This window comes from Geotrypetes seraphini, chromosome 1, assembly GCF_902459505.1.
Source record: "Geotrypetes seraphini chromosome 1, aGeoSer1.1, whole genome shotgun sequence".
Lineage (NCBI taxonomy): Eukaryota > Metazoa > Chordata > Amphibia > Gymnophiona > Dermophiidae > Geotrypetes > Geotrypetes seraphini.
Window position 1 is genome coordinate 432475688 of NC_047084.1, and position 22612 is coordinate 432498299.

Consider the following 22612-nt stretch of genomic DNA (forward strand, 5'->3'; position numbering starts at 1 on the left):
ATCATTATCGGCAGGGGGGGGTGCCACTGGGCAAGAGGGCTTGGCTCCCTTTTTCCCAGATCGAGTCGTGGGGGAGGGCTGATCGCTGCAGGAGAGATGGCTCATCTGCTGCGATGGTGATCGCCCACCCCCCTCCGAACCATGGCACTTCGGGGTGAGGATTGCCAGCAGGGGTGCTAGCAGCAGGCTCTTCTATCCCACCCTAGGCTCGAGGGATTGGTTTGATACGTTACCTCAATAATCTTTCAAATAGGAAAGCACATGAGTCATGAAGCCTTGCCCTATCAGTTTTCAGTGTAGCCGGCTTTTAGCCTCAGAGAGATATGTTTCTGCAGAGGCTTGTCTAATGGCACTCAAGCAAGAAGAAACAATATGAAGCTACGGTTTCAGAGATACAGGAGCATCTATACAGGTTGCACATAGTTAGGTGGTTGTTTTTGTTCTGTCTTGTTGATGCTATATTCCATTTGTTAATGAATTGTATTTTCCTGCAGAGCAGATCAAAAGTTTGCGATCAGGGAGTTTCCCTGTGCCCCTCCTTGTTTTTTTCCTCTTTCAGGGATTATCTCTGCTTTCGTACAAACTGAGGAGAGAAGGCAGTGCTCAGTGATGCAGGGAGGTGGAGTTGAAAATGTAAGATGATACTTTCAGCATCCCTCACCAGTGAAGATGCACTACCCACAGGTTCAGGACTCATGTGCTTTTCTACTGGAAAGAAAATTATCAGGGTAAGAACCTAATCTTCCATTTTATGCAATGAAATCTAGTAATTAATAACTGAGGGTAAAAGTAAAATAACAAATCTTTACTTTAGCCCATATTGATAACTTTCACCCTAAATACGTAAGGTGTTCTTAACCAAGTCCTGGGGATACACCCAGCCAGTCAAGTTTTCAAGATATCTGCATTGAATATGCATGAGATAAATTTGCATACACTACCTCCATTGTATGCAAATCTGTTTCATGCATATTCATTTTGGGCATCCTGACAATATGACTGTGCTGGGTGTGTCCCAAGGACTGGATTGAAAACCCTTGCCCTAAATGGATATGGACAAAAATTCACTCAACTCTTTCTAAATCAAGGTATTTCAATGTTTTAGAACATATAGGGCTCCTTTTACTAAGGTGCACTAGCATTTTTAGCACGCGCTAACCCTGCGCTACGCGCCAAAAACAACGTCAGCTCAATGGAGGCATTAGTGCTTAGCGCGCACAGCAGTGCAGCACGCGCTAAGCGCGCGCTAAAACCGGTAGTGCAGCGTAGTAAAAAGAGCCCATAGAGTGCTGCTTGACAAATAAAATACTGTACATTTTTTCGCAAGAAAATATGCTATGCATTAGACCAGCCTAGAAAGTTATTTTCATTTGTTAAGTTTCTGGTTTCTAGGCCTAAAGGTTTTACCACTGATTTTTGAGTCCAAATTGAGTAACTTGGCTTTGGGATCATTACATGTGTCATTGAAGAAGATGGATAGTGTCAAAGTCTTTTTGATTATTGGAATGAGTTTTTAGTCTTGTCATGAAAGAAGCAGTGTCAAATGTGGTTCCTCATTCACAAGGGTCGTCTTATTATTTATGTCCTTGTTTGATGAATTGGACTAGAAAATTTACCACTCCTTTTACAAAACTGCACTAGTGTTTTTAGCACAGGCCACGGCAGTAACAGCTCTGACGCTCATAGCGCGGTTTTGTAAAATGAGGGGGTTAATTTGGAAGTTATGGCTTCTCTTAACCTAATCATGAATGCATCTAAGGAAGAGAGACTAATCTTAGCATTTATGAAACAAGCAATTGCGCTCCCAACTTTGAAGTATTTATTACTGACCAATAATCCTCCTAGTTACTAGAAAATATCTAATCATTTTACTAATAATGCATGCTACTGTGCATTTACCCTATTTTATGGCTTGAGTTATTTAGAAATAAGTTTGAAAAGAGGAATCAATGAAGACAACGTGGACTCCTTTCATTTTTCTGCTGACAGATAGATGCAGTAGTACGTAAAAGTTATTTCACCTTATGGAGGTTATGAACAATTAAATCCTATTTTGAATTTGCTGCTTTACGACTATTAGTACAATCACTATTACTGAGTCTTCTTGATTACTGCAACATTGTCTATTTGACAATCACTAAGAGAGAATTAGGGAGACTGATACTAATGCAGAAAACAGCGGTCAGGCTGATCTACGGCCTGAAGAAACATGACCATATCACATCTTTTTACTGTGAATTACATTGGCTTCCTGTGGAAGCTCAGGTGCTGTTTAAGCTGGGTTGTTTTTGCTACAAAGTACTGTATGGATCAACTCCTCCTTATTTGGTCAATAGATTCTCCTTAGCTTCATATAAACATAGCAGAAAAACTCAACCTCTGTTTAATTTTCCTTCTGTCCAAGGCTGTAGAAGTAAAAAAATGTCTTGATCATACACTTGCGTACCAAGCAGCCTCTCATGACAAAGAATTTCGAGCGTTATTGCTCACAGCTTATTTTTATAAACATTTTAGAACACAGCTGAAGACTTATCTATTTTCCAAGTATCTGATTAATTCATTCATTTGTACTAGGCTTAGTTAATAGTCTTTTGTAAACCGCGTTGAACTTGTGGTTACACGGTTAACAAGCACAATGTAATGTAACGCAATGAAATCATTGAGGAAATTCCTAAAGTGACTTTCTTTCTTTTTCTTTTTAATAGGAGGAACACCCTACTGTGGCATGACCTGTGCAGAACTCTATGAAAAATTGCCACAAGGATACAGGCTTGAAAAGCCACTCAACTGTGATGATGAAGTGTAAGCTAAAAAATATGTACCCATAAAAATATTTTAAAAAACACTTAAAAGGTATCACTTAAAAAATAAATATTTATTAATTTTCCAAACTGAAGAAAATTGCATAAATATAAAAAACAAAACCCCTTACACCCTCCCCACTCCCTCCCCTCCCCCCCCCCATCTGGATGTGTGTGGAAAAATAAAAAAAATCAAAAAATTAAGGATCGTTTCAATTAACCAATCTACAATTTAATAAATTTTCCAACGGACCCCAGACTTCTTTGAATTTTTTTATTATTTCCTACTTGTTCCGCATACATTCTCTCATACCTATAATATAAGTACAACGTTACCCACCAAAAGGTAAAGTATCACTTTTAAAAATTCATGTATCTGCACTAATGTCTAAATGAAAGATTTTTCCCTTGGTGGTAGATTGCCCTGGAAAGCCAGGACATTTTGGTCAAAACTAAGCTAACTTGCCCGATGTCTTGTAGTTATTTTGCATTTCTTAATATGGAAGCCATTTAACATTTGGATGTATTTTCAAACCAATAGCAAAAGTCCAAAACACAGTACAAATGGGAAATACATTAAGCCAGAACACAGTACTGTGTTAGTTTTGATCAAAAATTACATCATGGGATTTATTCAAAAAAATTATGTTTTTGACTTTTCTCATATTTACATTCTCAATAATTACTGTGTTTTGGCTTTTCAGGGCAGTGTACAGCAAATATATACACCAGCTAAAAACATTTAATTTGAAACATAGAAACTTGATGGCAGAAAAAGGCCAAATGGCCCATCCAGTCTGCCCATCCACAGCATCCACTATCTTGTCCTCTCCCTAAGAGATCCCACATGCCTATCCCATGCTTTCTTCAGACATAGGGCTCCTTTTACTAAGCTGCAGTCGCGATTTTAGCGTACGCTGAAGATTAGCGCACACTGACCACCATGTTACACGGAAAAACTAACGCCAGCTCTTTGGAGGCGTTAGCGTCTAGTGTGTGGGGAATTGTAGTACGCGTTAAAACCGCTAGCACAACTTCGTAAAAGGAGCCTGTAGTCATTCTCTCCACCACTTCCAATGGGAGACTATTCCATGCATCTGCCATCCTTTCTGTAAAAAACATACTGTATTTCCTTAAATTACCCCTGAGCCTTCCTCCTAAGTCCTCTCATTCTGGAGCTTCCTTTCAAATGAAAGAGACTCACTTTATGCTCATTTATGCCATGTATGTATTTAAACATCTCTATCATATCTAATCTAATCCAATCTAGTATTTTTGAGTTGCTCTATGCCTAAACAGGTTCAAGGTGACTTACAATATAGGAAATTACAGAATGTATAGCAGAGTGAGAAGGGTAGAGTTGTGAATGGAGGTTCTATAACAATACTGGTATAGCACTTGAGTAGAGTATGAGATTTAGCGACATTAGGTATTTCGAGTTAGTTGTCTACAGTATGTATGCTTTCATAGAAGAGAGTTTTTTATTTGTTTCAGAATCTGTTGTAGAATGGTTCCGTCTTGATGTCTGTCAGGAGGTTTTTCACATATCTTGGTACCAAGACCTGGAAGAGCGAGTCAAATATGCATTTGTATTTAAACCTTTGGGGAGATGGGAGGAGCAGTTGAAGTGATTTCAGTTTTCTGGTTGACTTAGACCAAGAATTGGCAAATAAGTTTATGAGCGGTTCTGCAGTTTTTGCATATAGGATTTGGAACATTATGCATGATAGTTTGAAGGTGATACGAGCTTTGACAAGTCGCCAATGTAAGTTCTTATAATAAGGTGAAATGGAGTCAAATTTTTTTGCTTGAATATTAGTCTGACCACCTTGTTTTGAATCATCTGTAGTTTGTTTAGGAGAGTAGAGTTTAGACCAGGGGTGGGCAGAATCCAAGGGACAGAATCCAGTCGGGTTTTCAGGATTTCCCCAATGAATATGCATTGAAAGCAATGCATGCAAATAGATCTCATGCATATTCATTGGAGAAATCCTGAAAACCCGACTGGATTCCGGCCCTCGAGGACCGGAGTTGCCCACATAGAGGGAGTTGCAATAATCCAGCTGGGACAGTATCAGATTTGCATCAGTATGGCAGAATGATGCTCTTGAAAAAAGGGTCTGATAAGTCTTAGTCTTCTCATATTGTAGAACAGGGCTGCCCAAGTCCGGTCCTTGAGATCTACTGGCAGGCCAGGTTTTCAGGATATCCACAATGAACATGCATGAGAAGATTTGCCTGCACTGCCTTCTTGGTATGCAAATCTCTCTCATGCATGTTCATTGTGGATTTCCTGAAAACTTGGCCTGCCAGTAGATCTCGAGGACCGGACTTGGGCAGCCCTGCTGTAGAAAGTTTTCTTCCTTAGGTTGGATACTTGAGATTCATATGATAGGGTGGGGTCAAGTGTGACTCCAAGAACCTTGGACATCTTGTTGATATCCAGTGTGGAACCTGAGATTAGAGTTACAGCAGGAGGAACCATATGTGCAGCATTATGAAACCATAGAACTTTGGTTGTATGCATTTAGGGCTCCTTTTACAAAGCCAAGTTAGGCTTTTTTATAGAATTCCTATGAGCATCTGAGCTAATACCACACCACAGCCAGTTATATAAAAGCCTAATGCGGCTTTGTAAAAATGGGGGGGGGGAGTAGTTTGAGTGTGTTGGATGCAGCCCAGGTATGTATTTTATGTATTCCATTTGTTATTATCAGCATTGTGTCATTAGAGTCCTGATTAATAGAAGAATGTCATCTGCATATGAAAATATGTATTTATTGTTGTCAAATTTGATATGACTTAATAAGCTCATGAAAAGATTATAGAGTTGGTGATAATAGTGATCCTTGTGGTACGCCATAGAATGCTTGCCAGTTTTTTGAAAACTTTTCATCTTTGTAGACAAGATATTGTCTGCTTTGTAAGAAGTCCTTGAACCAGTTCAGAACGGCTCCTACAATGCCTATTTTGTTGAGTTTGGCTAGTAATATTTGGTGGTCGACCAAGTTGAAGGCTGCTGATATATCAAATTGAAGGAGGATCGCCTGGCATCCAATGCTCAAGTATTGCTTGATTTTGGTGGTTAAATGTCAATAACAGAACATCTCTGCTGTGATTTGAGCGGAAACCATATTGAATGGGATGGAGGCAAGAGTGTTGTTGAATGTAGGCAGAGGTTTGTTTGCTGACGTGCGTTTCAAGAAGTTTGGATAGTATAGGGATTCCTGCTATGGGTCTGTAATTTGAGGGGTTAGAGAGGTCTACGTTCTGGGCTTTGGAGATCAGTGTGAGAGCAATTTCCTCCATTTAGGATGGTAGTTGGCCATGGTGAAGAAGATTGTTTAAGAGTTTTGTTGGCCATTCTACGAGGGTCATTTCATAAATAATGCACACTATTTTTTAAAAATTTACATTAAAAAAAAAAAAAATACTTCTTTACAATTCTTCAATATAGTCTCCCTGCTGTGCAATGACCGAGTCCCAACATCCAGAGTGGCATCACCCAGCCATATTCGTGTAGTTTTTCAATGACAAGTGGGGGAGCTCCATCTTCCCCATGACCAGAAAAATTTTGATGAGCTCAATCAAAAGTCAAACAAATTATGATTTTTGCTTTTGATCATGAAGGCATCATCACAGACAAAGTTCCATGTGGAAGAAGTGTCACAGCAGTATATTATCGTGATTTTCTGCAAAAAATGCACAAAACCCGACCTCAGTTGCTCTTGGCTGGGCCACTCATTCTTCACGACAACGCTCACCTGCATATAGGGAATGTCATTGAAAAACTACACGAATACGGCTGGGGTGTTACCTCATGCTCCCTACAGTCCGGATATGAGACCACCAGACTTTGACCTTTTTCCAAAGTTGAAAAACCTATGCGTGGACATCGTTTTGCATCTCTGAAAGAGCTTTCTTCCGCTGGTACCAGAGCCATTCGGCAACTGAACTAAAATAGTGTCTTGGATGAAATAATGAAACTTCCCGGACGTTGGGACTCAGTCATTGTAAAGCAGGGAGACTGTATTGAAGGATTGTAAAGAAATACTTGAAAAAAAAATGTAAATTTGAAATAATAGTGTGCACTATTTATGAAATGACCTTCATATGATGTGGTCAGGGGCTTCTGCAAGTAGACAATTGGGGCATCGGTTGAGTATACTGCTGCAAGTGGACAGTTTTTTCAAGAGAGTAACAGTGGTTGTTTGGGATAAAGGCTGGAAAGTGCTCCAGATTTGGTGTATAACTCAGTTGGAAAGATATAGGGGCAGTGATAGTAGCTTTTTTGACTTCTGATTGTACTTTTTAAATCTTGTTTTGGAAGAAGTCCACCAGGACCAGTGCATTAGATTAGGAGTCAATGTCTGATTGACCTAGGATTGGGGGTGAAGTTGTACGCATTAGACAATTTCTAAAGTGTAGTGAGGGGTTTTGGCCTCAGCAATATTGAATATGTATTTGTTGATAGTCCATCTCCACATTGATTCATGGAGTCTGATACAATGGCTAGATGATTAGCATTGGAGCTTTTCATAAATATATGTTTCAAGACAGAAGCTGAGTAGAGACCAGAAGAGCAGGCAACTGTGTTTCAGGTAGAGACAGGCAGCTGTCTCCCCTCTCCCGTCTTTCCTCGGAAGTATACATATTGAGGTCTTCTAAAAAGCAGGTTAAACAATGTGTGGCAAGAAACATGGTTCTTTGAGTTTGTCTGGCAGGATCCATTGTTTTGCTTTAAACATGGGTGACTTGGGCTTAAAAGGAGTGGTGTGTGAGGCTCTACTGTCATTTACTGTGTTACTGAAGCTACTACCCTATTAGAAGCTGCTGCCATAGGCAGCTGGCCAGCCTTACCTAATAACTGGGGTAGCCCTTGCCCTACCCCCATCTTGGATGCTTGGGGAGGGGGGTAGCTCATCCCTTGCCCCACCCCCATTTTGCCTTGAGCCACCTCTGGCTCTGACTGTGACTTAGGGCACTGATTGTATGGCCTGAACATGTCATAACCATTTGAATACTATCCTCTGGAAGAAAAGCCTTGGCATGAATAGTGTCCTACACAATTTCTATAAAATAATGCTGGTTAGATGAAGGATGAACTTCTGGAAGTTGATGAGGAATTCCAGAAACTGAAAAAGTTGGAAGAAATAACATAGACCCCCTTTTATCAAGCTATGTTACGGTTTTTTATCACCTGCCACTGTAGTAAAAGCTCCAACACTTATAGGAATTCTTTGAGCATCAGAACTTTTACTGCAGCAGCCAGAGATTTTTTAAAAACCCAATCTAGATTGATAAAAGGAGGCCATAGTAACATATAGTAGTAGTTAATGGCAGATAAAGACCTGAATGGTCCATCCAATCTGCCCTACAGTCACATTCATGATTAAACCAACAATGAAAGTGATATAAAATACGGTACATATATTTGTTGCTACATTTTCGATTTTTACCAGGATTGGCCACCATAAAGACAGGATTCTGGGCTAGATGGACCATTGGTCTGACCCAGTAAGGCTATTCTTATGTTCTTATGATTCTGATCTTTCTGTGCTATTTTCGTTTTACAGACCATAGAAGTCTGTCCTTACATCCCGACTACTGGAGGTGCTATCGAAGCCCATTCCAGCCAATCCTGATCTGTTTTGCCATGCATGGGACACAGATCATAGAAGTCTTCCTGATACTGTTCTAATATCCCAACGCTGAAGGCACCATCAAAGCCCACTCTAGCCCATCCTAAGCTGTCTTGCCATAAAGGGAACACAGACAATAGAAGCCTGGCCAGCACTGGACTCGGTTCCTCACAGCTGGAGTTGCCATCACCACTCCTGCCTGTCATAATACATCAAAATCAAAAAGAGAATTTAATGTGGAAAAAAATGAATATCAAAGGGAAACAACAATTATCACAACAGAAAAAAAAAAAAAAAATTATCCCCAGAGATATAATTGGTTTACACAAAATATAAAAGATACAGTTTCTTAAGACTAGTCTTCATGTGCTTAGAGTGATCATTCACAAAGCAACCCTGTAGTAAATAACTTTATACCAGTGGTGCAAGTGATTCAAATCATAGCACACAAGCTTCACATACTGAAAAAGTTATAAACTCAAGCTTATAATGGCCTGAATTATAAACACTTATCTTGCTGGAAATGAACCCCGGCCTCAACACGAGCCATGTTTCACAGATGCTAGTTCAGGAAGCCGAGCAAACAACATGTTTTTCAGCAAAAGTTTTTCAAAGATGCCTGTGGACAAGAACATCAAATGTTAAAAGCAAACGTTTCGACTCTTATCTCTATGGGCTCCTTTTACAAATCTGCAGGGGTGGAGTTTCAGGCTACTTTAGAGCTCCTTATGTGTTAGTGCTATTTGCATTCAGCAGGTTGGTTCATTGATACATCTATGTTGCAAGTTCATGCTAATTAGTCTTTTTCATGAGTTAAAGAGCAGAACAGAATTGTATGGTATCTCTAGGGAAGTTCCCTATGCCCCTCCTTCTCTTTTCTTCTGTTACAGTGGAGATTGTTAGCTTTGGTGCAAACTGAAGGGGAGCTGAAAGATGTGACTGACATCCTTCTGCAACAGTTCGAGAGCATGTATTGATTATCTAATGTACAGACACCTGTGTATATTAACAGAAAGAAGATTATCTAGGTAAGAACCTAATCTTTCATTACCTAGCTATCCTTCCACCCAGTTACTAACTTATTCATCCTAAGGCAGATCCATTGTAGCTAGGAATCCTAGCTTGGACCAAAGTCTTCAATTATTTTAATTCAATGGTTAGACTTAACTTTCATCTACAATAAAAATAGGGCTTTGCTATTATTTTTAGCTGATCTTCCAGTGTACCTTTTACTTGCATTTTTGCACACATTTGTATTGGAATACTTTAACTCCTGATGTACTTGCATGTTATTTGACCATAAGAACATAAGAATAGCCTTAGTGGGTCAGACCAAAGATCCATCAAGCCCAGTAACCCATTCTCACAGTGGCCAATTCAGGTCCCTAGTACCGAGCCAAAACCCAAGGAGTAGCAATATTCCATGCTACCGATCCAGGGCAAACCGTGACTTCCCTCATGTATTTCTCAATAACAAACTATGGACTTTTCCTCCAGGAAATTGTCCAAACCCTTCTTAAAACCAGCTACACTATCTGCTCTTACCACAACCTCTAGTGCGTCTTTTAGCACCAGCCACAATGGTAACAGCTCCGACGCTTACAGAATTCCTATGAGTGTCAGAGCTGTTACCGCTGCAGCCGGCGCTAAAAACCGCGCTATGGTTTTGCAAACGGGGGAGGGGGAAGTTATTTTTTTAATGTTTGAGGTTATGAAACTTTAATATGCATGTTTTACTCACCTTTTGTTACCTGTATCTTCTTTTACTTGATAGACTGAAACTATGACAGTATCTTACATCTCATACCTATACATGAAAATACAGCATAGGAAAGCTGAGAAAACAAAACAAATTGGCATTTTCTGTCCAATTCATTGAATGAGGTTCTTGATTATTATACAAAATAAACATTGAAGATAATACAGAATAGTTCAATTTGAATTACTTCTTGTTTTCTAAGGTATGACCTCATGAGACAGTGCTGGCGTGAGAAACCATATGAACGACCATCATTTGCTCAGATACTGGTGTCATTGAACAGGATGTTAGAAGAAAGAAAGGTAAGATTTAATGCATTTAAATGTTTTCTTTTCATTGGATCACCATCAAAATAATTCATAGATATTGAACATGAGCTTTCAAGATTACAAGGGTACCATGCGAAGAAAGAATCTATTCCCCACAATTACATTACATTAGTGATTTCTATTCCGCTTGTGCCTTGCGGTTCTAAGCGGATTACAAGTTAAAAGTCTGGACATTTCCAGGAGCATTACAGTACAAAGAATCATGTATGTAGCAAGTTACAATTGTTAGTCTGGTCATTTCCAGGAGAATTACAAAGCAAAGAGTAGGTATATAATAGGTTACTGTGATGAATAATAATACAATCGGGATACAGTAGTGAGTTGTACAATGTTGAAGGTGTTGCTGTGGTGGTGGTGGTGGTGTTCATTAGAGTATTTTCTAGTGCTATAGTGAGGTTAAAATGATGGGAAGTGTTTTTTGAAGAGATGAGTTTTGATTTCTTTTCGGAATGCTTTAATGTCTATTGATTTGATCAGTAGATTGGAGATAGTAGTATGGTATTTTAGTATGGTTACTAAAATATGGAACAAAAAACAAGTGGGAAAGGGACTGTGCACAGCAACCTTTGGACAATTATAATTTTTTGAAAATAATCATAAAAAATATGTCACATATATATAATATATAAGAGACCAAGCCTTAAAAACAAATCACATATATAAAATATGTAAGACACCAATCCTTAAATAGAGTCCTTTCACTCATATTTTGGACCCAACATGGTCCATGTTTCAGCTTCCACTAGAAAACCTGAGGAAGGCTTTCTACAACCTTCGTAATCCCCTAACGAAAACTGCAGGTCCCCCCTCCTCCCCCAATGATGACAGCTGCCCCCCACGGGAGATAGAAGGAATGTCCACTCCTTCCTGCTTCAGCAACCTGCAGCAGCAAAAATGGTAGGAGGGAAGCCCACTCCCTCCTGCCAATGGAGGCCCCCCTGCGCCAGGTGCCCCACCCTGTGAACCATCTCCTACCCTACCTCTTCCTCCCCAAAAGCAGGATGGATGCCCACTCCCTCCTGCCATCAGATGCTCCCCAAATCCCCCTGAGCTCCCCCTCCCCCAGTTTCTTTGTCTGAAGTTGAGAGCAGGAAGGTCCCTCCAGCTCAGAGGCCCGTCAGTCCAAAATGATGGGCCTTTCCCTCCTCGGTGCATCATGTGATGCATGGGGAGGTGCCTTAAACATCTGAGCCAATCAGGGCCTTAGCGTCCTTCCTCTGTATCTCAGGATACAGAGGGAGGAACCTAAGGCCCTGATTGGTTTCACTGGTTCAGGGGAGGGGGCACCTGGCACAAGGGGAACATTCAGGGTCAATTTTGGCTGACACAGGCTGACACGGTGGCAGGAAGGAGTGATCATCCCTCCTGTTTCTCTGTTAGGAGGTTCAGGGACCCACTGTTGTTGTCGGGTTGGGGGGGAGTGACAGCTTGTCATCGGGAAGGGGTGGCTTGGCTGCGGGATTTTTTTTTTAATGGGGCATAAATTGTGTGTGTGTGCTGTGCCCATTAAAACAAAAAAGGTATGGCATGTCATAAATATATTAATTTGTATCAGTAGGACAGGTAAACGACTGGTCTTGAACAGTTGCTTTTTTCAGATCGCTAAAAGCGTTCACTTTTTCTGTGAATCGGAAAGCCATGTTAGAGCATCAATTGCACTGCTAGTTTACATTTCAATATTAATGACCTTATTTGCATGGCCAGATTGAATGAGCGATTGCTGTTTTGTGCATCGGGTCATCAAATCCGATCGTCACTAAACCAGTCAAAACCGGTATAGCGATCATTGTTAGATGATCGCTGACTTTAGTGCATCTACTAGCTCTGAGTAGCAGGCTGAATCCATTCAGCTACTAACAGCCCCTCCCCCACATGATCTAACTGTGCCATCCAACCCCTCACCTGAAAGTTGTTGGTTCCCGATTCCATCCCCCTTCCACCCAACTTCTTGAAGAAGATTGACATCTTCCTCCCTCCCACTCCCTCCTACCTCAAGCAGCATTAGACAATGTCCCCTGATATATGAGGACATGATAGCTGGTTGATCTTCATATAAACATAAATCCATTATTTGTGAGGTGCTAATAGATGTGCACAGCACTTTATAAAAACATAAAATCTAGACTCTGCTATCAGCAGTGGCGTACCTAGGGTATGTGGCACCCGGGGCCCATCATTTTTTGACACCCCCCCCCTATGTAAAAAAATATTTTTTGTAATGACCATGAAACAGAATAAATGGTCAGAATAGAAACAGGCAGTGAAAATTTTCTTATATTCCAAACATAACATAACATAAATTATGTCTGAATTGTCATGACATCAGAAGTACATATGGAGTAGTTGCAGGTGATGCTTGGGACAGTTCTGATTGTGTTAGTTCGGTTTTATGTGTTTTTTGAATAGAAGGGTTTTTATTTCTTTTTGAAGGTTTTGCAGTCTGTGGTCGATGTCAATTGGTTGTAGAGTTGGGGGTCGAGTGTTGCAGCTCGAATGGCTAGGAGGTTGTCGAACAGTTTTTTTCTTTTGACGTTTTTGGTTGGAGGGTGTGTGAATGGTGCGTGAGTTCTCCTATGTCTGGTTGAGGTGGATTAAATTATTTAGCTGAAGAAATTAGTTACCCCCTCATCCCACACACATTAATTCTCTTCCATTTTTGTTCCCATTATAAAAAACACTGATAAGTTCCCAGAAAAAAAATACATTAAAATAAGAAGTGAAAACAAAGGCCCCTACAGATGAGAACATAACATAATAATAGCCTAACTGGGTTAGACCAATGGTCCATCATGCCCAGTAGCCCATTCTCATGGTAGCCAATCCAGGACACTAATACCTGGTCAAAACCCAAAGAGTAGCAACATTCCATGCTACCGATCCAGGGCAAGCAGACACTTCCCCCATGTCTTAATAACAGATTATGGACTTTTCCTCCAGGAATTTGTCCAAATCTTTCTTAAAACCAGCTACACTATCTGCTTTTACCATAACTTCTGGCCACTTCATTTTTAAGTTTAGATCTTTCCTTTCAAACAGAGACCTTGCTAGATGTCAAATACAGCACAAGGTAACTTCACATGGACTTAGCTGTGCAGGAAATGTGAATCTCCTCATACACCCACCATATAGTGCACAAATGTGCAAAGGTCTGTTTTTTTCTTTCGATCACTACTTAGCCTAATGCCACACAAGCAGCGCTGTTACAAACATATTCTGTAGGTCAATGCTAAGGATAACAAAGTTTCCTTCCTTGGACCAGAAGGAGATAAACCACTGGAAGAGATCCCAAAACAACACCCAAAGACCCACTCAGTGTGTGAACCAGTTGAGTGGAGTGGACTAACTGGGGGGTGGAAATGGGCCCGGAGTTTGCTCAGCAGAATTTCCCAGACCACCTCTTCCTCTCAACACATTGACACGCTGCCACCATCACCACTAGGAACACCTCACTGGGTAGGCCAGCTATGCTATAAACTTTATAAAACACATTATTATATTTTCTTATAAAGCACATATTTTAACTGAACTCTCTGACATCCTCAGCCTTTCCATTCACAAAAATAGAAGGAAGAAAAGTTCCCATTTCCTGCTGTCTCATGTCCCCGGCCTATACAATATTTTTTTTCTGCAGACCCTTCAAAAGTCTGACCAAATCCTCGTTTCACTTGCATTATAAAGTACTGAGGATGCCATCTCTCCCCAATCCCAGGTCCTAAAGTGTAAGACAGTAGCGCAAACTAATGCTGCCAGATACAGGAAAAAAATTTTTGATTCGATTCAGCCCTATTGAATTGGTTTTTCAATTCGATTTTCCTGCCCAGTTGGGTGATTTTTTTCAAAACTCCTGGTGGGTTTTATAGCTTTTTCACCCCCTTTGGCTTCTCCTAACCACACTGGCGCTTTGGTGTAAATAAAATAAAGAAACAAAAAGGACTTTTCCTCTCTCTGTTAAATCCTAGCTCACGTTTGCAGTCCAACACCAGCTCTGGCAGGATACACATTTCAAATCTGACATATTATAATCACAAAACAGAAAATAAAATTAATTTTTCTACCTTTTGTTGTCTGGTTATATTTCAAATCTTGTTGGTCCAAGGCTCTGGTTTTCTTCTGATAACTTGCTTGCCAGGGTCTCCTTCTTTCTGCATGCTAACCATCCATCTGCCAACTCTGTCCTCCCTTTCCATTTCCCTTCCCTTCCCAGGAAGTCTGGTATCTTTCCTTTTTTTCATCTCCCTCCACAGATCCACCTTTTCTTAAATACCCTTTCATCCGGCATCTCTCCCTCCTTCCCCACCATCCCAGAGTCCGCCATCTCTCCCTTTCTTTTCCTAATTACCCTCCTATCCAGTATCTCTATCCCTCCTCCACACCATCCCTTGTGTCCAATTTCTCTCCCTTTCTGTTCCTTCCCTCCCTAAATCCCATGGTCCATCATCTCTCTCCCTCTCCTCTATTTTCAGACCCATTATTTCTTCCCCCCCCCCCAAAGTTTGGCATATGCACGTCTCTTTGAACACCCCCTTCCCTCCGTGTACTTCTAAATCATGGTCCCCCCCCCAAAGGCCTGTCCCCCCTTAAAGGTCTGCCTGTCCCCCCTTGAAGGCCTGCACCCCCCTTGAAGGCCTGTCCCATCCCCTTGTAGGCCTGTCCCCCCCTTGAAGGCCTGCCTGCCTGTCCCCCCCTTGAAGGTCTGCACCCCCCGAAGGCCTGTCCCCCACTTGAAGGCCTGTCCCACCCCCTTGTAGCTTCTCCCCCCCTTGTAGGCCTGTCCCCCCCTTGAAGGCCTGCCTGCCTGCCTTTCCCCCCCTTGAAGGCCTGCACCCCCCCGAAGGCCTGCACTCCCTTGAAGGTCTGCACCCCCCCCCCGAAGGCCTGTCCCACCCCCTTGTAGGCCTGTCCCCCCTTTAAGGCCTGCCTGCCTGCCTGCCTTTCCCCCCCTTGAAGGCCTGTCTCCCCCTTGAAGGCCTGCACCCCCCCTTGAAGGCCTGTCCCACCCCCTTGAAGGCCTGTCCCACCCCCTTGTAGGCCTGTCCCCCCCCTTGTAGGCCTGTCCCCCCCTTGAAGGCCTGCCTGCCTTTCCCCCCTTGAAGGCCTGTTCCCCCCCTTGAAGGCCTGCACCCCCTTGAAGGTCTGCACCCCCCCAAAGGCCTACACCCCCCCAAAGGCCTACACCCCCCCGAAGGCCTACACCCCCCCTGAAGGCCTGCCTGCCCCCCTTGAAGGCCTGCACCCCTTGAAGGTCTGCACCCCCCCCGAAGGCCTGTCCCCCCTTGAAGGCCTGCCTGCCTGTCACCCCCTCCCCCTTGAAAGCCTGCTTGCCTGCCCGCCCGCCCCACCCTGAAGGCCTGATGCCCTGACCCACCCCGAAGGACCGCTCGCCCCCCTGGCCTCCCCGCACCACCTGTGAAGCAGCCGCAGCAGGATCGCGAAGTCAGCGTCAGCGATCCCTGCGCTGCTTCCTGCGCCACGGTCCCGCCCCTCCTCTGACTTCGCGATCCTGCTGCGGGCTGCTTCACAGGTGGTGCAGGAAGGTCAGTGGGGCGAGCGGTCCTTTGGGGGTGGCGGGGGACTGAACGGCAAGGCCGGGAACACCCCCTTAGGGCTGGCACCCGGGGCGCACCGCCCCCCCCCCCGCCCCCCCTTTGTACGCCACTGGCTATCAGAACTTGCAATCTAGTCAACATACATAGTAACATAGTAGATGACGGCAGATAAAGACCCGAATGGTCCATCCAATCTGCTCAACCTGATTCAATTTAAATTCTTAAAATTTTTTTTCAGGCAAGATATACCAATTTAAAAAAAATCACTTAAGAAGTTTTTAAAGTTAAAAGGTGAACTCAATTGAGTTAGTCTAAAATAAAAGGTATTGCTTTATTTTCTTTGTTTTATTTCTATACATTATCAAAGTTAAAAGGAAAATTGACTGAGAAGAACTAAACTAACTGGGATAAATCAAGGTAGAGACAATTTAAACTAAAGGCCTCTTTTACAAAGCCGCACAGCAACAGCCCCGAAGCCCTTTAAATCTCTATAGGCTTCGGGGCCGTTAGTGCAGCTTTGTAAAAGAGGCCGTAAGTAAATGGGTCTCTGAAGAGGCTGTATAAAACCGCTTGTAAAGTGAAACTCTAGAAAACATGATTGGGTGAAATTCACTTTAATGTAACTGGGAAAAGTTGCATAAACAAACAAAAAAAACTTTGCCTCACTTACCAGCCTGTAAAATACCGCAATAAAAATAATCGCTAAGAGGAAAAAATTTGATCATATTACTCCACTCTTACAGAAAGCTCATTGGCTACCCATAATTCACAGAATCTCTTATAAATTAGCATTACTGACTCATAAAATACTAATAGATAAAGCGCCCACATTTTTAGAAAGATATTTGATTCCGTATACACTAGGGATCTCAAAGTCCCTCCTTGAGGGCCGCAATCCAGTTGGGTTTTCAGGATTTCCCCAATGAATATGCATTGAAAGCAGTGCATGCAAATATATCTCATGCATATTCATTGGGGAGATCCTGAAAACCCGACTGGATTGTGGCCCTCAAGGAGGGACTTTGAGACCCCGGTATACACCAAACAGATCTCTAAGATCTGAGGATAAAACACTCCTTCAGTCCCTTCTCTAAGATTGATCAACACTTGGAGGAATACTATTTTCTCTGTCACGGCTCCGCAAATATGGAACTCACTGCTGACCTATATTAGGAAAGAAAAAATACTTAATAGGTTCAAAGGACTATTAAAAAGCTGGCTTTATAAGGACGCAGTTGAATCTTGAAATTCAACTTTACTCAGAATTTCAATTCTATTCGGATTCATTTGAAACCTGCTTTTCATCTGAGGCCACTTATTTCTAGAAAAGAAACTTTTTTTTTTTTCCAATTCTTTATTTGTTTTAAAAGCCAACACAAAGTGCAACAGATTAACAACAACAGCACTCATTACAATAAGATAAGTACTTATCCCCCCCAACTTCCCTCCTATCCCCCCTTCCTGGATGTGCATTTAACTCATTCAGAAATCAAAGGTAAATATTAATGATCAATTCGTACAAAGTTTATTAATGGATCCCAAATCTCTTTGAATTTATTATAATGTCCCAATTGTAACGAGTTAATATGTTCAAATTTATAAACTTGGCTTAAGGCAGGGGTGTCGAAGTCCCTCCTCGAGGGCCGCAATCCAGTCGGGTTTTCAGGATTTCCCCAATGTATATGCATGAGATCTATTAGCATAGAATGAAAGTAGTGCATGCAAATAGATCTCAAGCATATTCATTTGGGAAATCCAGAAAACCTGACTGGATTGCGGCCCTCGAGGAGGGACTTTGACACCCCTGGCTTAAGATTTCCCACCAAAAGTTATAATTTATTCTATCCCATTTTTTCCATGGATAGCAATTCCCACTCCTAATGGTCTAACCCTACATGTTTCTCTTTTTCTCTTATTTATTGTAGTTCTACCTGCCTACCCTATGTTTGTCATGTACTGTCTGAGTCACGTGTGCATTGAGTTTTGTCATTATCTCGATTTTTAATTTGTAAATCACTTTGAAATATGATACTGCGATTGAATCAAATTTTTAAATAAATTTGAAACTTGTAAGAGAAAATCAGAGACTGGAGCAGATGAGAGGCTGGACTGGAAGGGTTACCTAGACAGCTTCTGTAAATTCCACAGCAGTTGTCTTTTAAAAGCTAATACATTCTAATCTAATCTTTCATTTTATATACCGCATCATCCCCATTTTACTTGAAGCATATGCGGTTTACAATACATTCTAAAATGGTGTTCTTTTATTATCTTTTACTATTGTGATGCACATCCCACCTATACAAGTCTAGAAAGTCTCAACTCCGTGTTCGGGACATACCCAATCAGCTTTTCAAGATGTCCACAATGGATATACTTGAGATAGATTTATATAAAATGGGGATCATGCATGCAAATTTATCTTATGCAAATTCATTGTGAAAACCTGACTGGTTGAGAGCCCTTGTCATATTATAATTCAAAATATACACCGCCATTCTCATATAACATTCAAGATAGCATTTTTAAAGTAAGATGATATTTTCTTTTGAAAACATACTACTTAAGGCCAAGTTTGCATTGTGCCCTGGTTCATTTTACACTTGAACTAAGATTTCAGAGGAATCTTGCTTTGAGCCTTTGAACTGTAAAGAATCTCTCCTGGGAAGTAAGTTTAATACAGAGGTAGGCAACTATGATCCTCGAGGACCACAAGCCAGTCAGGTTTTCAATAGAAGCAGTAAATGCAAATTCAATTTCACATATATTAATTGTTGAAATCTTTGAAAACCTGACTGGATTGTGACCCTCAAGGACCTTGGTGACCTACCCCTGATTTAATGGGAGGTATGAAGTAGAGAACTCAATTTTCCCATTCCGTCCCTGCGAGTTTTGTCGTTGTCCCTGTCCCTGCCCCATTCTTGTAAGCTCTGCCTTAAATGCACAGCTTGCAGGAACGGGGCAGTGACAGGAAAAAAACTCACAGGGATGGGAAAATGAGTTCCTGCAGGGACGGGGAAAAATTTGTCCCCATGTCATTCTCTAGTATGAAGGTGGCTTGAAAGGTTTGGTAAAAAAGCATATATACTTATGAGTTCAGCAAGTTTCCAGGTTTTTTTGTAAGCTATTTGTCATACGGTACAAAAAAACTGGAAACTCACTGGACTAAGCTTATAGCCCTCGATGGAGACTACTTTGTTTAACTTGCTTTTTTTTTTTTGTACCAATGATTTTGAAGAAAACAAAGGCAAGAGTCTTTTGTGCAAGTTTTCTGCATCAGTCTGATTGTGGGAATAGTCACGGTTCTTGAACAAGGTTAGAGAACAGGAATAAAACAGAAATCAGTCTGGGCAGTAAAAATACAGAGAGAGAAAATATAAACGGCATGCCATTTTGTTTATATTAACTACCAACTTCTCTTGCTTTTTTCAGACCTATGTGAATACTACACTTTATGAGAAGTTTACCTATGCAGGCATTGATTGCTCTGCTGAAGAAGCTGCTTAATGAAAATCTCTCTCTCTTTTATCTGTGGAAGAAAGCAGAGTTTTGGAATACAATGTAATATGATGTTTTGATGTGGATCTGTGTATATCTCTGTATTATACTATTAAACTATGGCTACCTGTATGTAGATCTTACAATGCTGCTTTCTAAGAGTGTAAATATTATATTGTGCTAAAACTATGAGCATGCTTTATGTGCATTTCACATATAATAATACATTTTGGTAGAAACCTGGACTTACTGGCACAGTAATATCAATGCTTTATATTTCTTTCAATATTTGTAAAGCTTGCATATAGGAAATAAGGCATGTCATAGCGTGCTATTGGAAGCTTAAGAAATAGACTATTTGTCATATATGTGTTTACCTCTATGAAACATTTTTAAAAAAAATAATTATATGAACGTATATATTCCAGATATAACTTGATTTTGTTTAATTACACATAGTAACGCATGATAGCAGACAGGAGATCAAGGTTGTACCTACTGCTCCATGCAGGTTCTCTCTCCCCCCTGCTCTTTTTTTTTTTTAGGTGAGTTATTAAGGGCTCCTTTTACTAAGGTGTGCTAGCGTTTTTAGCGCGCGCTGAAGATTAGCGCGCGCAAACCACACGCTAAACAAAAAATACTAACGCAAGCTCTATGGAGGTGTTAGCGTCTAGCACACGCGGCATTGTAGTGTGCGCTAAAACCACTAGCGCACCTTAGTAAAAGGAACCCTAAATGTTGCTTTGAGTTGAAATACTGGCCATTCGCAAAGCAAAAAGTTGGATATATATCTGGTTTGAAACTGGCCATTTTTTTCTAATGCAAAATATCCAAAGTCGGACTTAGATGTCATATTGAAAATACCTCTCTACATGCACTCATAGCTGCTATTCTGTAAGGTAGCGCCTAAGTGCCCTACCATATGAGCAGAGCATAGGCATGTCCCCCATTATGCGTGTGGAGGGGCATTTTCAAAACGTACTTCTAAGTCTGATTTGGACATATGGCGCTAGACGTCCAAAGTTGGCAGTAAGAAAATGCTTATTTTCAAAAGGCAAACCGCCATATGTTTAGAAATCTTTTTTTTTTTATAATCCTCTATCTGGACGTCCAGGCCATTGGGATGCCCAGACTGTCAGGACATCTATCTTTATGTTGCATTTTCGACAAAAATTTTGTCCAAGTCCCAAATGCCCAGAACAAGACCATTTGGACATGAGAAGAGCCAGTCCTGTAATGGACTGGTCACCCAGACATAGCAACAAAGCAGTGGGGCACCTTAGAGGGCACTGCTGTGAACTTCATATAAAGGGTGCAAGATAAACATCTCACCAGAACTCCCATATGGGTTATGGTGAGCCTCCCCCCCAAAAAAAAATCCTACTATACCCACCTGTCTACAACCCAAATAGCCCTTATGGCTGCAGGTGACATCTATATGGCAGTAGAGTAGGGTTTTGAGGGGGGTTCACATTTTCCACCATGAATGTAGTAGCTAGAGTGACTTATGGGACTTGCTACTCCTCACTATCCCACCCCCCAGGCTACTGAAGACACCTCTATGCAGCTCTACTAGGCTTTCCTATACCAGGTGCTAATGTTCTGGAGACAGGTATGTAAGTTTATATTCTGATCTTTGTAGGTGTGAGGGGGTCAGTGAATACTGGGAGAGTGTAGAGGTGTCTTACCTTGATGCATGGTCACCTGGTCATTTGGGCACCTTTGTGGCACTTAGACCCTTCTAAAACAGGTCTAGTTCCAAATGTATAAGTTCTGTCCAGGATGTCTTGCAAAATATTTGATTATCACTACAAGACGTCCATGTCTAACCCAACATTGAGACTGCCCAAAGCCTGCCCATAACACATCTCCACCAAGCCCATCTCATGCTCTAAAAGTACAGAGGCTGGAACACCTTGCTAGATGTACAGAAAGACTGTTTTGATTTTCGGCACTTGGACTTCCTGGTGATTAGGCCAATTTAGGCAAGTTTTTGGATATCTGGATGTTTTGATTATGCCCCTCATAGTTTATACAATACTGTAAGGGTAATGGGTCTCCTACTTTCTGTGGTACAAGCAAAGCAGTTTACATTTAATATATGCAAGTATTTTCTCTCTCCCTAGTGGGCTCACTAAAGTAGTGTACATGGGGCAATGAAGGATTAAGTGACTTGCCAAGAGTCACTAGGTTCTCAGGCCATTACACTAACCATTAAGCTACGTTTAATTCTGGTCTCCTTATCTCAAGAAAGATTATGGTGGCGCTGGAAAAGGTTCAAAGAAGAGTGACAAAGATGATAAAGGGGATGGAACTCCTAAAACTAAACTAAACTAAAGCTTAACTTTGTAGGAGGAGTGTGTGGCGCAGTGGTTGGATCTACAGCCTCAGCACCCTGGGGTTGTGGGTTCAAACCCCGCGCTGCTCCTTGTGACCCTGGGCAAGTCACTTAATCCTCCATAGCTCCAGGTACGTTAGATAGATTGTGGGCCCACCGGGACAGAGAGGGAAAATGCTTGAGTACCTGATTGTAAAAACCGCTTAGATAACCTTGATAGGCGGTATATAAAATCCTAATAAACTTGAAACTATACTGAGTCATCATTCTGAGAAGGCTCGACTCAGTTTACAGCAATTTAAATAAACAGGGAATGATTTACAAATGATAAATAGATGATAATAGCAAAATTTCAAAATAATTAATTTTCAAAATGTTTGGTAAATAGAGTAGTTTTTAAAGATTTACGGAAAAATTGAAATGAACTGGAACTCCTTAAAAAAAAGGAGAGATCATTCCAGAGTTGAGAGAGTTTAAAGACCAAAGATTGTCTGAAGATCTTGACTCCTTTAATCCCTTTTTTAGAAGGAAGGGAGAGTTTAAATTGTTGGATACCTCTTGGTAAACATTCCAAAATAAAGGAATAAAATAATTAAAGATACCATGTACAATTTTAAAAGAAATACAAGTGCATGTAAATTGAATTCTAAAATTAACCGGGAGCCAATGAAGACTCTGAAGCAAAGGGGTCACATAGTC

At 41.3% G+C, this 22612-nt stretch overlaps 1 protein-coding gene across 1 annotated transcript in view; it reads left to right on the top strand.

Moving 5' to 3' along the window:
- The window catches only part of TEK (TEK receptor tyrosine kinase), a 239531-nt gene extending 219695 nt beyond the window's left edge, over positions 1-19836 (top strand). Inside the window, exons 21-23 of the mRNA XM_033919424.1 lie at positions 2706-2802; positions 10405-10504; positions 19510-19836. Coding sequence (XP_033775315.1) covers positions 2706-2802; positions 10405-10504; positions 19510-19584 — 272 coding nt within the window. The 3' untranslated portion in view covers positions 19585-19836. The remainder of the gene's footprint in view (positions 1-2705; positions 2803-10404; positions 10505-19509) is intronic.
- Positions 19837-22612: the final 2776 nt, after the last annotated feature.